At 43.1% G+C, this 13,619-nt stretch overlaps 1 protein-coding gene across 22 annotated transcripts in view; it reads right to left on the bottom strand.

Moving 5' to 3' along the window:
• The window catches only part of ppip5k1b (diphosphoinositol pentakisphosphate kinase 1b), a 41,672-nt gene that overhangs the window by 15,469 nt on the left and 12,584 nt on the right, over positions 1–13,619 (bottom strand). For 20 of the 22 annotated variants that reach the window (XR_009788526.1, XR_009788525.1, XR_009788524.1 and 17 more), the window contains 14 exons: positions 11,285–11,375; positions 10,478–10,563; positions 10,233–10,387; positions 9,825–9,926; positions 9,576–9,737; positions 9,244–9,365; positions 7,690–7,791; positions 6,641–6,727; positions 6,444–6,519; positions 5,684–5,793; positions 3,771–3,856; positions 3,192–3,317; positions 1,887–1,931; positions 52–173 (listed from right to left, as the gene is read on the bottom strand). Coding sequence is in view for 19 of the 22 variants with exons in the window: in XM_061773349.1 (XP_061629333.1) it covers positions 52–173; positions 1,887–1,931; positions 3,192–3,317; positions 3,771–3,856; positions 5,684–5,793; positions 6,444–6,519; positions 6,641–6,727; positions 7,690–7,791; positions 9,244–9,365; positions 9,576–9,737; positions 9,825–9,926; positions 10,233–10,387; positions 10,478–10,563; positions 11,285–11,375 (1,472 nt within the window). In the remaining 3 variants the exon portion in view is untranslated. The remainder of the gene's footprint in view (positions 1–51; positions 174–1,886; positions 1,932–3,191; positions 3,318–3,770; positions 3,857–5,683; positions 5,794–6,443; positions 6,520–6,640; positions 6,728–7,689; positions 7,792–9,243; positions 9,366–9,575; positions 9,738–9,824; positions 9,927–10,232; positions 10,388–10,477; positions 10,564–11,284; positions 11,376–13,619) is intronic. The other 2 variants (XM_061773355.1, XM_061773362.1) reach the window with 1 other exon arrangement.

Consider the following 13,619-nt stretch of genomic DNA (forward strand, 5'->3'; position numbering starts at 1 on the left):
AGTCGCCGTGCGGCATTAACACGGCGTTCTTAACACGTGATGTTGAGTGACCTTGGCAAACGCCGCAGCCGTCATCTGCACCCGGCCTTCGTCAGAGGCATAGATCTTAAGGTCGTGGCGGTAAGTGCTGTGCAGGCGGAGGAGCCCGCATCCGGGGAAGCCGGCATAGTCGCCTGGAAGGGTTGTGCACCGTGTCAAGCCTCACATTTAAACTTGGTGACATTTGAAACATGCTAAGAAAAAAATAATAAAGCTGTTCTGATTGCACCCATAAGTAACAGGAATAAAGGACACAGTGCCTTAGGTGGCATCACTTTCAGTTCAAATGTCTCATGATCAATGCGTAGTTAGACTAATACAGTATCTGCCAACGGTCATTTGGCATAATGGCTTGAAGTGTGTAGTGTAAAGCATCAACACAATGAAATGAAAGTGAATCAATATAAACCCCAAAATTAAAGAAGCCAGCTGCGGTGTGGATTAACTAAATGACAGTGAGAGTCAGGCAATACAAGGTGCTAAAATGTTTTCATTAATGGTGCTCCAGTTGATAAAAGCGTTGTAATGCTGGGGATCAAATCACACTGCTGCGTCATGCATTTTCTTTTAGACTGATGATGTATGTTTGATGAAGTGCAAGGAAGTTGGTTACAGACGATCTGTTCACTGCTCTAGACTCGAATAGACTTGAGAAGCAGTGTTTGCAGACGAAGTTCAGTGTAAGTGCAATGGGAGTGAAATTGTGGTTGCATCAGGCATGCGGCGTGAGTGCAATAAAGGTGATACACAGTTGATGTAAATTACAGTGGGAGTTCATAGTAGTGCAAGTGCAGTCGGCTACAGTGGAGGTATGACATTCAATGCAGTGAAGGGGTTTAGTATGGGTTGCAGTGCAAGTGCTGGAGAGGAGTTGAAGTGCAACGTAATTCAGGTGAAGGTGTGCTGGAGTTTAGTTAAAGGTGTAATTAAGAGTAGGGCTGCAATGATTAATCAAATAACTGAAATACAAAAAAAGTCCAAGCAAAGTCCCTGCCACCGAAAGTCAGAACGATAAATGTGATAAACGTTCATACACTATGTCAACAACTGACGCCCAGATTGGCTAACGGTGAGCCAGTTAGAAGTCTACTTTAATTCGCTGACACACACGTCACTCACCAGGCCAAGCCCCGGCTTTTTAACGATTTGGATGATTCAGTGTAGAACGTAAGAACGGTGACTTGAAATGGAAAGAGGACAATAAAAATACCTGCACCTCACATGCTACATTTTGTTGTTTAATCATGCAAAATCCATTTTTATCTGATTACTTGATTAGTTCATGGGATAATCACTAGAATAATCTGTTTTTGGATAGCTGCACCCCTACTTGAGGGACTGTGTGGGTGCATTGAAGTAGCTATCACTTTTGAAGTGGGGTATGTACTGGAGGTAGACTCACGTTTCAATAGGAATGCAATGTAATAATTCAGATGAAGTCTGCGTGTAGCAGTGGAAGTGCAGTATGCTGTCCAGTAAGTATGAGTAGACTGGGATTACGGTAGTGATACACTGGAGTTGCAGTGAGGGGTGCAGGTACAGTATGCAGTATGGAGTGCTATGGTTGAATATGGGTGCCGTTCAGTGGGAAAGCATTTAGAGTGCAGTGGAGGGATTAATAGGAGATCGTCTTCACCCATTTCCAAAGCCAACCTACTTGCATGTTGCTTTATGTGCCTGCTCGTATCATACCTAGTGACATAACCGCAGCAACAACAACAACAATCCACAGCAATCGGTGAATGGACCGATTAGTCAGATGTATTCATATCATGACAGGAAATCAATTAGTGGACAGATGATGAGCGAGGCGAGGAGGAGACCTAGGTCGGTCACCCGTCTCTTACCAAACTCAACAGGGGACTCGCAGCCAAGGGCCCGGTGGCTACCGGCTAGTAGTTTACACAGAGCAAAGACCGGTGAGAAGAGAAGAGCAGAGTTAATAGGCAACACTTTGTGATGGAAGAAAGGGGAAAGAAGAGGTCAGACTGTGTGGACTTTTAGCAGTGCTTGAGTTTGTAGGTGTGTGTGTTCAGTTTCACATGCACTACTACACAAGGTTTTACAGTAGAGAGCCTGTGAAAAAGGTAACTATGAAAAAAAGGAAGAAGGAATTGTTTATCAATAAGTTCTGGAAAAGAAAAGTGAAACCTGAATGTTAACTTGTCATATCAGATGGTGATGAGTAGAAACTGTTTGGAAAATCAGCAAGCCCTTTTCCAGTTGTTTTTCTTTCTTTTTTTTCAGTAGGTGGTTTAACATTTTAAGACTCTTTCACTGGGATGATGAGATGAATGGGATGGCCACACCTCAGTGAATCTTCTCAATGTTGGCATTAGTTCACGTTAGTATTTGGTCATCTCCCAACTGGGCTGTCATCGTTTCTTAGTCAATTTGTTTGCTCGGATTCTGTTCAGCCTTGCTTGGATTATTTGTTCTTGGTCCTTGATTTTCTCCCAGACTTTTTTCCAAGTTCAAATGAAATTTAGAAAACTTCTCTCACAAAGAAATACAGTACATACTAGTACTGTATTATCTATGTGAAGACTCTAAAGCCTCTTTCACCAAATTAATTGCAACAAGATGTGGCATTTATTCACCTGTGTCTTTTATACAACAGCCAACTAAACCAGATATGCAGCGGACATACAAAGTTTACACACCCTTGTTCAAATGTTTTTGTGATATAAAAAAAATTGGACTTACACAAATTTAAAAACTTTTTTGTGGTCTATAAACTGTACAAGTCAAGTGGAACAAAAATTATTCTTTTCAACAGAAATAATGTAATAATAAATCTGCACACCGTCTTATAATTATTATGTGGCTTTTCAGACTTTACCAATCACATTCAAACTCATGTTAAATGGGAGTCAGCACAAAACTGTCACTATTTGAAGTGCCTCTGATTAACCCCAAATACATTTCAGCTGTCCGAGTAGGCTCTTCCTGACACCAACATGCTTCATTTGACGTATGGTGTTCTTTTGGTTGTGTTTGCGCCAAACTTATTGTTTGCAATTATGGCCAAAAATGTTCAACCAGGGTTTCACGGACCATAACACATTTTTAGTGTTTGGGAGATTTTGTGATGGTCGATGAAACCAAGGTTGAGAGTGAAAGGAGCTTCAGTGTGCGTGTTTGGCACGTACCTTGGCCTCCAGGGTACATGCAGCGAAAGGCTCGGCCCAACTCCTCAGCCTGAACCCGGCCAGCAGGCGTCAGCTCGCCGCCCCACTTTAGGACCAGCAGCAGAGACGGACCCTCCCTCTTGGAGTCTGAACAACAAACAGCATTCAGGATTTTGGATTTGTGGCAGATTCTTATTTACACTTGTATAAATATTTGCAGACATACAGTGTGTGATGTGTTCACCTGTGTATTTGCAAATAACAGTAAGCTGAGCTCTTGGTGCGTAAGACAAAAATAGTCAGCATAACCTCATAAAAGAACCTCTGTTTATATTTGGTATGTCGATCTGGAGTCCCTCTACGAGAACCACCATGAACCTTGTAAGGTTCCCTTTATGTTGTATTTGCATTACAATACACTGGACTTGTAAACCAATGTGAACTGTGCATGATTGACAATATAAATAAACACATTGTGCCTCCACATGCTACAAATTCTTTAATCTGACATGAGAAGACTTACATTAAAATTGCGAGAAGCTGTCAAACATTTAAGCTGCACTATACTAAATATTTACAACACTACTACTGGCACGTTACCTTCCTCTTCGCTGGAGGCTTTAGGTTGTCCGTTACGCAAGTACGTCAACTGGACTTTCCTGTTGATACCTGAGAAGTGACCGTACCTAGTGGGATTTAACACAAAACACACGCACAGACAGACAGACACAGATGCGCACACACACAAGCAGAGAGAGGGAGAGTGCAAGAGGCAAAACAGTGTAATATGCACATACAGCAGACACACAGGAATCATACACACACACACACACACACACATAAATACAATTAGTTGTAAAACTAAAGTGATTTGACCAAAACACAAGAAGCATTCCAGTGAGCAACAGTGCACCAGCAGTGTTGTTTTTTTGTTGCGTTGACATTCTGACAATTAGGCTGCAGACTAATGAGTCCATAGTTCTCTCTTAAGGAAAAGGCAGCTGCCTCGGCGGTCACATGATGACAGACGGCGAGCTTAAAACAAAAGCCTCTCTGGCAGGCAGCCAGTGAAATACATGTGAGGCTGTCAGGGAGCTGCGAATGCTACATGTGGTCTGTGAGTAATGACACCTTTAGTTGTGTCAAACAAAAGCACACTAGATGTCATTTAAAATCTATAGGCGTCACCTGGCAAAACAAAATCCCTAAAAAGTTTGAAAGTGGGAAGATTGAAAAGGTTGAGCATGCACAGAATATGAAATTATATTTAACGTTGACCTCTGTTAAACTGAAACAATTTAGATTAAACATTCTGTCATAGTACATAAATCTCAAAAAGTGTCAGGTGGGTGGCTGTAAATCGAGCAGCATGCCAATGAGTAATATTTATCAATTTTACTGAGGACCTCGACCACCTCAAACATTTTGCGTAATAGACAGTGGAAACCAGATGTGTACATACACTATATTAAAAGACAGATTGGCTTTTTTTCCTCTCACTGTCTGACATGAAATCAGACAACTTTTCCTGTTTTAGGTCAATTAGGATTACCAAAATTATTTGCATTGTAGTAGTGTAAACATCTGGTTTCAACTGTCGGTCCTTGTACTCGTACTGTGTCTGAAAAAAAAATTGTATTGCTGCATCTCTAATTTTGGGTCAGCCACTTTAAAATGAATGTGATTGATGTGGTTGAATGTTGTATATGGGCTAAGGTGATGTGTGCGTTCATCATCTCCTCAACTCGTACAACCAGATCTTTACACTAAAGTCACTATGCGACATAAAAGCGGGTTTCATTCTGCAGTCAGTTTTGGACCTCTGGTCTTTGCCACGTTCATAATCATAATACAGATAACTGTGTGGTAGACAAGAATGAGATGAAAGATAAATATTAGCTGATTCAGAGTCCACGTGATATGTGATGAGAACCGCATGCACACGCAGTAGCACAGCACACATCGTTGATTTACACACATCCACATTTGACTGTGCATGGCCTGTGTATGTGTGTTTATATGTGCCCTATTAAAGGCTAAACATGAACTGGAATTAATGGAGGTGATTCACAAATTGCTGTACAAAATATTTGGAACAGTCCTGAGTATGCTAACGTAACGATGTTCAAGAAAAAGATGGGCAAACATCAGAGGGTGCATGCGGATTCCTAATAATTTGCACGTCAGGTGGGCGAAATGAAGGAAGGAAATCTGCATCTTTTCATTAAAAAGAAAAAAAGAAAAAAAGAAAAAAAAGAAAAGGTAGAGGGTGCATACTGAGTGCCAATCAAGCTGGATTCCCTTTTGGAAAGGAGAAAGAAGGAGGGATGGACAGGGGAGGGAAGAGAAGATGAACATTAGAGACAAAATGAGCGGGGATAAAAGATGGAGAATGACCGACAGACCAGAGTGTATGATTTGGAGATGAGTGGATGAGGGCATGAACAAAGAGGGCGGGGACTTGTGTGTGTGTGTGTGTGTGTGTGTGTGTGTGTACGTGTGGGTGTTCTCACATCTCCAGGACGGTCTTGAGTTGCTCCAGTTTGGACTTCTTCTCCTCAATTTCACAGTCATTATGTTGGCCAAGTTCAAGCAGCAGCAGGCGAGCGATGTCCAGCACTTCCTGGAAAAGGCACACTGTTAGTTATTTCAATGTTTTACAGTCGTATTAATCTGTTCCTTAACACATTGCCTTTGGGAGCTAAGACAGTGGTGCCTTGGGTTACGAGTCCATTTCCTTCTGTGACAAACTTTGTCAATCAAGACGTTCGTATCTCAAATCATCTTCCCGATTGGAATGAACAAAAAAGCCTTTTGTGCACCGTTTGTGTTGCACTATCCATTGCTTAAACCAGTGGTTCCCAAACATTCTCTGCTGGGCCCCCCTTTGGTTCATAATTTTTTTCGCATTTTTGCAATTAATACAAATCTCAACATGTTTTGAACAAGATAAAAGTGAACTGCCATAAACTGCAGGTTGTAATAAGTGTAACTGTTTTCAAGCACCTTAACTGTAATTACATTCAGTGTAACAGGTTTCTTTTTTAAATATTCAACATTGCTATTAATGCAATGTTTTCGTTTATTCATTCGTCCCGCGCTCCACCCACCACTGGCTCAAACGGTTATAAAAACTGCAACGTCAATGTCAGTTTTGTTAGCCCATCTATGGCATTTTGCAAAAAAATGGCCGAGCGGCAGCTCGTATCCGACCAAAAGTCGAGGGACCATTGTATAGATTTTTTTGTGTTTGGAAAAAGAGTTCCACCTCACCTGAAGCTGTTTTGGTTTTTTCAGCTTTACTTTTCCTGACTTGTAACCTCCGCACTTGTCAAACAACTCAAAGAATCTGTGAAGAGACATACAGAATAACACAGATACGAAAATTCTACTTACAGTGCATGTAAAATAACAAAAAAATATTAATAAGCTTCTCAAGGGGAAAAATTGCTCAAGTGTTGAATACGTACAAAGGATGTCGAACCTCCATTTTCATTTTCTGCTTTGGTGTGCGGTCTCCATGGCGAATAATGGCGATGACACAGCGCAGCTCCATCCTGCGTCATGAGGAAATGAGGTTAAATGAGGCGCAATAAGTAATTTACTTTTGTAATTTGACATCAGAGAAGCAGCATAAATACACAGCCCATCATCATGACTGTGTCCCTGTTTTCATCAAGAACATGTCAAAACCACAGATGTGTAATGTTCAGTATAATAAAAAATTAAAAATAACAAAAATAAAGGTGTCACTTCACATTAAGAAATACAATAGAATAAAAACATTTAAATAAAATAAAATAAAAATTCATTCACATGTACATTTCGCTTAATTTTAGCATCTAAACTATTAAATGGTTTTTGGGACTTGGGGGACAAGCTCTCTAATAAGGAGATAATTTAATTGGAAAAATATTACACAATGCTCAAAACTAAAAACTAAAACAACTATACACACTACCGCTCTCTCATTATTCAGTTCCTCATTTTAAAAATCCAAATGATTAATATCGCACACTAGCGAATTCATCCTACAGTATGTCCAAATGTGGCCAATTTAATATTTTTTCACGAATCGATACGATTGGTCAGTCCCCACGTGGGTTTGCTATTTCTACAAGTGATTAATCAATTGACTGTAAAGTGTTGAAAAATCTACAATGTTTAATAACACAAAAAATTATGTCGTTTTTAAGATTTTCTGAGTAATAATGGTTTTGGAGATGCAAGGATTCTGGCCGACAGCGATGATGAGCTCTGTATTAGGAGAAAAAAAGAATACAATTACATAGCGCATTATCTCCAATAATTCCCCAAAAAATAAATAAAATAATATAATATTTGGGGACCTTTATAAGCTTTCTACGGGAACATAAATCAATGTAAAATGCACAGTAATCTAAATGTTTAATTTAAAAGATCAATATTAAGTAGAAACTAACATAACGTAACAATTATAATTTTTTATTCTACTTTTTCCAAATATCGTTGATCTTGATCGTTTCTACGCAGGACGTACATGGTTCCTGAGGTTGTTGGCACAATGGGGATGTCTTCGGCCTCCATCGGGACTGACCAGGGAATGTGGAACTGGGGGGCCAACTCTCTCATTATCATGTTCCTGTGGAGGCAAAGAAAAAAAATGTTACTGAATCACAACTGACAACATGTCAGTGATGTGGGAAGGCGGTCTGCCAGACACTTAGGCTCAATTAAATTTGCACACGTATTTGTTGTTTTTGTTGTTTTTTTGGGGGGGCTGCCAAGGAATGAATCCCAAGGGTTTGTTAAGCACCTCAGGAATGCCATTAACACGCGTGGTGGTTTCCGTTTGCACTGTCATGGATGTCGTCGTCACGTTTACGAGTGCGCTTGGAGGGACGGCGTGATAAATCAGAAGGCTGCTAAGCCGCAAAGCTGTCAGCGGAATCCGACAAGCTGTACTGACTTGCGAATGAATTATGACAAACTCGTGGCGAGGAGGGAAAAAAATGGTGCTCAGCAGCTTTGATATCAGGTGCAGTTAAATTAAGGGGGAATAAGTTAACTCGACAGAAATATAAATGATAATTCTTAATTTGTCTTTCCAAAAGCAGGGAACCTGAGTCAAGTTTTATTGGGTTGCAAACTGTGGCATTAAAATGCAGTGGAGTTCAAAACAAAATAAAAAGGATAACATTATGGAGAAATCCATAAATACTGAACAGAACTCCATGGAACATAAACATGGATGCATACAACATTGTGCACTGATCACGTCACGTCTTTTGGAATTGTTGTTAAAGTTTCCATCTCCACTTATTGTAAGATTATCTTTAATAGTGCACGGTGAACTCGTATACATCATACGCTTAGTCTCCACACTTGAATTTATTTGTGAGATTGTTTACCACGATTACCACACAAATGAATCACTTAATTAAAGTTCAAACTGTGCATGTTAGTGGCTTAAACATTTAAAAATCCAATACAGTACATTTGTTGAGTACAGTTCAGTTGTATTTATCTTTCAAGTTTAAAAAAATCTATTTAATCTTTTAAAAATGCCTGTTTTCAAACATTCACTAAGGTACAATAGTTATTTAACTTTTACTTGCAATACATTTTAATTGAACCATTGTGTACAGTTTTTTATTTTTATTTGCTCAGTGTCAGCCCAGTGTTAATGTTCAAACTGTACATATTGTTAAAATTCCTTACAATAATTTTGAATATACATTTTATGGAATTTTAAGGTCGGTCATGATGGTGACACTTGGAGAGTATTTCTTGAGGTGGAACTGTAAAAGGTTTGAGAACTACTGGGCTATGCTCGTCGCCTGGTGCTGGTGTTTCAGTTAGTAACAGAGTTCAAATGTCCATTTGTGAACAAAAGTGACTATGAAATGGGGTAATTACAATAAGCGAGGCATGTATTTGAGGGAAGTGTTTATTTGTTTAAGTGGACGATGCACCCGGCATGTTGGTAAAGGATATATTGCTGCTTACTGCGTTTGTACTAGTTTATCAACGGGAGATTAGATTGCTAAATGACGTGTGACCTTTCGAGCACTGACGAGCTGGAGAGACTTACCCCAGCACTTTGGCACAATCGTCATAGTACTTCATGGAGTTTTTGACGAAACTGAACCCGTTGACGTCGCAGACAAACGAGTGGCCATTGGCTCGGAGCAGGTCAAAGCCACACACTGTTTGCTGGCATCATGCACACACATAAGCACAAATAGGGTTTATACACATTTAGAGAGCCAAACAAAATGGCTGAAATTAAGCAGTTTTGTTCACTTTGGTTTAGAATAACAAACCCTGATGTCTTTTGGTATCCTTCCATCTGCCGATGGAAAAATGTCATTCCATACCATACCAAACTGAACCACTCCGTATTACTAAAGTCCAGTTACTTACCTTGAAGGCCAGGCAGACTTTGCGTGCGACCAGCTTCTCCATAGCGGTGAGCATGACGGGGTATCGAATCTCCTTCCCTTCACTGTCTCGCTCCACCTTCCCGTCCAGCGCAGGAGACTTCCGGGCCTCTGCGTGGGCGTAGTCCGGACCCACTGTGTACACCTGAGGAAACACAATTCACAAAGAAAGGGCAATGGTTTCAGCAGACAATATTAAATTCAGACACTCGCACATGAACAGCCGTGCCACCTTCACGTCAGTGCCGTCTGTGGGCATGAACTCCTCGTAGATGTACGACCCTGTCTTCCGAACGCTGCTCTCCGGGGAGTAAACACTGCTGCGACTCCCAATCTTAAAGCAGTAAGGATGCAGAGAAACAAAACAAAAATGATTAATCGTTTTCCTTCCACCCAGCACACTTCCTTCCATCTTGATTGTGTTACTTATGCTGTGCCACCCACACCCGTCACGATTTCTGTGATTCCTAGGCTTTACATACCAACGCCGAGCAATTAAGAATAACAATTTTTCAACTGACAGGATCATATCCTCTGTGTATTTGTCAGCCAGCAAGAATTGCTTTCAACACATCAGTACTTCTTCAAACTGTGTCCTGAAGAGTTATACCTGATCTCCTTCATGTTGATTTTTCTTTACCTTTCTAAATAGTCTCTGACTGCCGCCGCCTGCCGATGTTGGGTAGTAGATGTAGACGTTGTGGTCCTCTGCGCACACGGGCTTCTCCACGAAGGGTTTGGGGAACACCTCCCCGTTCACCTCCACGTGATCCTCCCCCTCCACCAGGTTACACTCTGAAACGAGGTTGGTGTCGGTGTTTTAACCAACTTGGGGTGATTTTGTCAATTTCTCAATGAAACTGTATGCCTTTCCCAACTCTTTACCTTCAGGATTGTCGGGGTCTCGGTTGAGCACAGCATATCGAGGTAGGTCGATCCCCTCTTCTTGAAGGATCCGGTACACTTCTCTCCTGAGGTACCAATCAAAAATCTAATTCTAAGCCTAGATTTACCTTATGTTCCCAGCCCCATTTGCCCGAAACACACTGTGGGATTTTGGCCATTTGTTTCTCCGGAGGCAAGTCTTGCTAAGTTTTTCTCACGCTCTATCACGGTATCCGTGAAAGGCCGTGGGGGGGACGAGGCTGCTCAAACTCCCAGAGGCTAAAAGGCGCACTACTGTTTAGTGGTCTATCACTGATGCCAGTCTGTCCCGTTCCTATGGGGTCCCTCGTGTTTATCAGGTTCTGTCAAGGCTTTCTACAGATGAAAGGTGGATGCCAGGCAGCTTTGGAGCATGTTTGTTGCCCCAGCAGAGTCGAATGAAGCTGCACTTCTGGGTCCGGACCCAGATTTGGCATCAGCGCGGGAGCTACATACTGCTGCTCAATAAATGTTTGATAATATTAGCTCTCTGTCAACAAGATTTAGTTGCGTGCACTCCGTTTTACTACGGCCAACTAGGGTTCCCATCCACACTGTGAGAGCCGTGGCAAATGTTTTGACACTTTAAATAAAAAAATCGCGCCAGGCTTCACGGACTGTCACGTTTGCCCATCCAGTGCCCCAGCGTTGTCCAAAGACCATCCTGTTTTGCCCACGGTTTTGTACACTCTTACTGAAAGAGACATACTGACAACTACACCGTTTAATGTATTGCGCTTGTATGTGTGTGTGTGTGTGTGTGTATACCTGTCCTGTATGAAATACTGCATGTTGAGGTCATTGAGGGCTAATGGATTCCTGAGCTTGGCGTATTGCACAGCTTTGTCCAGTGGGAAACCTGCACAAAAGTTACAAGCACACAACAAATTCAACATTTTATCTCACATCTCTAGCATCTTGTCAATATGAGCATATTTAAATGAGATGGTGTTGACAGGGAACGGTAGTCGAATGGTTAGAGCGTCAGCCTCACAGTTCTGAGGACCGGGGTTCAATCCCCGGCCCCGCCTGTGTGGAGTTTGCATGTTCTCCCCGTGCGGGTTTTCTCCCACATCCCAAAAACATGCATGAATTGGAGACTCTAAATTGCCCGTAGGTGTGAATGTGAGTGCGAATGGTTGTTTGTTTGTATGAGCCCTGCGATTGGCTGGCAAACAGTGCAGGGTGTACCCCGCCTCCTGCCCGATGATAGCTGGGATAGGCTCCAGCACGCCCGCGACCCTTGTGAGGAGAAGCGGCTCAGAAAATGGATGGATGGATGGTGTTGACAGCATGACAACGGTGGGTTTGTTTTACTATGGGAGCAGAAAAATTCTCATCACAGTCATGATAAACTATGAGGATTTGTGTGACAAGAAGTACAAATGAATAAATTACTCCATTAGAACCATTAGCTGTTTAAAAATTAAAAATAAACTATTTGAATAAAACCTGGGGTTAACTACCACCATTAAGAATGAGAACATTGTATTTAATTAAGGTGTAATAATTTTTGCTTAAATATTTTTTTCAAAGTTGCAAACAGTGACAAACGCATTATGTATATGAGTCATTTAACTATCCATCCATCCATTTTCTTCCGCTTATCTGAGATCGGGTCACGGGAGCAGTAGCTTTAGCAGGGACGCCCGGACTTCCCTCTCCCCAGCCACTTCATCCAGCTCTTCTGGGGGGATCCCGAGGCGATCCATGGCCAGCTGGGAGACAGTCTCTCCAGCGTTTTCTGGGTCGACCCCGGGTTCTCCTCCCGGTGGAATGTGCCCGGAACACCTCACCTGGGAGGCGTCCGGGAGGCATCCGAATCAGATGCCCCAGCCACCTCATCTGGCTCCTCTCAATGTGGAGGAGCAGCAGCTCTACTCTGAGCTCCACCCGGATGACCGAGCTTCTCACCTTCTCTCTAAGGGAGAGTAGGACACCATGCGGAGGAAACCCACGTCGGAGTCATCCAGGAGCCCGTTCCCGCAGTCACGACCCACAGCTCGTGACTATAGGTGAGGGTAGGAACGTAGATCGACCGGTAAATTGAGAGCTTCGCCTTTCGGCTTAGCTCCTTCTTTACCACAACGAACTGATACAAAATCCGCATCACTGCAGACGCTGCACCGATCCGCCTGTCGATCTCCTGTTCCATTCTTCCCTCACTCGTGAACAAGACCCCAAGATACTTGAACTCCTCCGCTCGGGGCAGGATCTCATCCCCGACCTGGAGAGGGCACGCCACCCTTTTCCGACTGAGGACCATGGTCTCAGATTTAGAGGTGGTGATTTTCATCCCAGCCGCTTCACACTCGGCTGCGAACCACTCCAGTGAGAGTTGGAAATCACGGCTTGATGAAGCCAACAGAACCACATCATCTGCAAAAAGTAGAGATGCAATACTGAGGCCACCAAACCGGACCCACTCTACGCCTCGGCTGCGTCTAGAAATTCTGTCCATAAAGGAAGGTTATGAACAGAATCCGTGACAAAGGGCAGCCTTGGCGGAGTCCAACCCTCACCGGAAATGAGTCCAAATTACTGCCGGCAACGCGGACCAAACTCTGACACCGGTCGCACAGGGACCGAACAGCCCGTATCAGGGGGTTCGGTACCCCATACTCCCAAAGCACCCCCCACAGAACTCCCCAAGGGACACGGTCGAACGCCTTCTCCGACTCCACAAAACACATGTAGACTGGTTGGGCGAACTCCATGCATCCTCGAGGAACCTGCCGAGGGTGTTGAGCTGGTCCACTGTTCCACGGCCAGGACGAAAACCACACTGCTCCTCCTGAATCCGAGATTCAACTTCCCGATGGACCCTCCTCTCCAGCACCCCTGAATAGACCTTACCAGGGAGGCTGAGGAGTGTGATCCCCCTGGAGGTAGAACACACCCTCCGGTCCCCCTTCTTAAAAAGGGGGACAACCACACCAGTCTAGCAATCCAGAGGCACTGTCCCCGATGTCCACGCGATGTTGCAGAGGCGTGTCAACCAGGACAGTCCCACAACATCCAGAGCCTTTAGGAACTCCGGGCGAATCTCATCCACCCCTGGGGCCTTGCCACCGAGGAGCTTTTTAACCACCTCAGTGACCTC

Source organism: Phyllopteryx taeniolatus, chromosome 5 (assembly GCF_024500385.1).
Source record: "Phyllopteryx taeniolatus isolate TA_2022b chromosome 5, UOR_Ptae_1.2, whole genome shotgun sequence".
Classification (NCBI taxonomy): domain Eukaryota; kingdom Metazoa; phylum Chordata; class Actinopteri; order Syngnathiformes; family Syngnathidae; genus Phyllopteryx; species Phyllopteryx taeniolatus.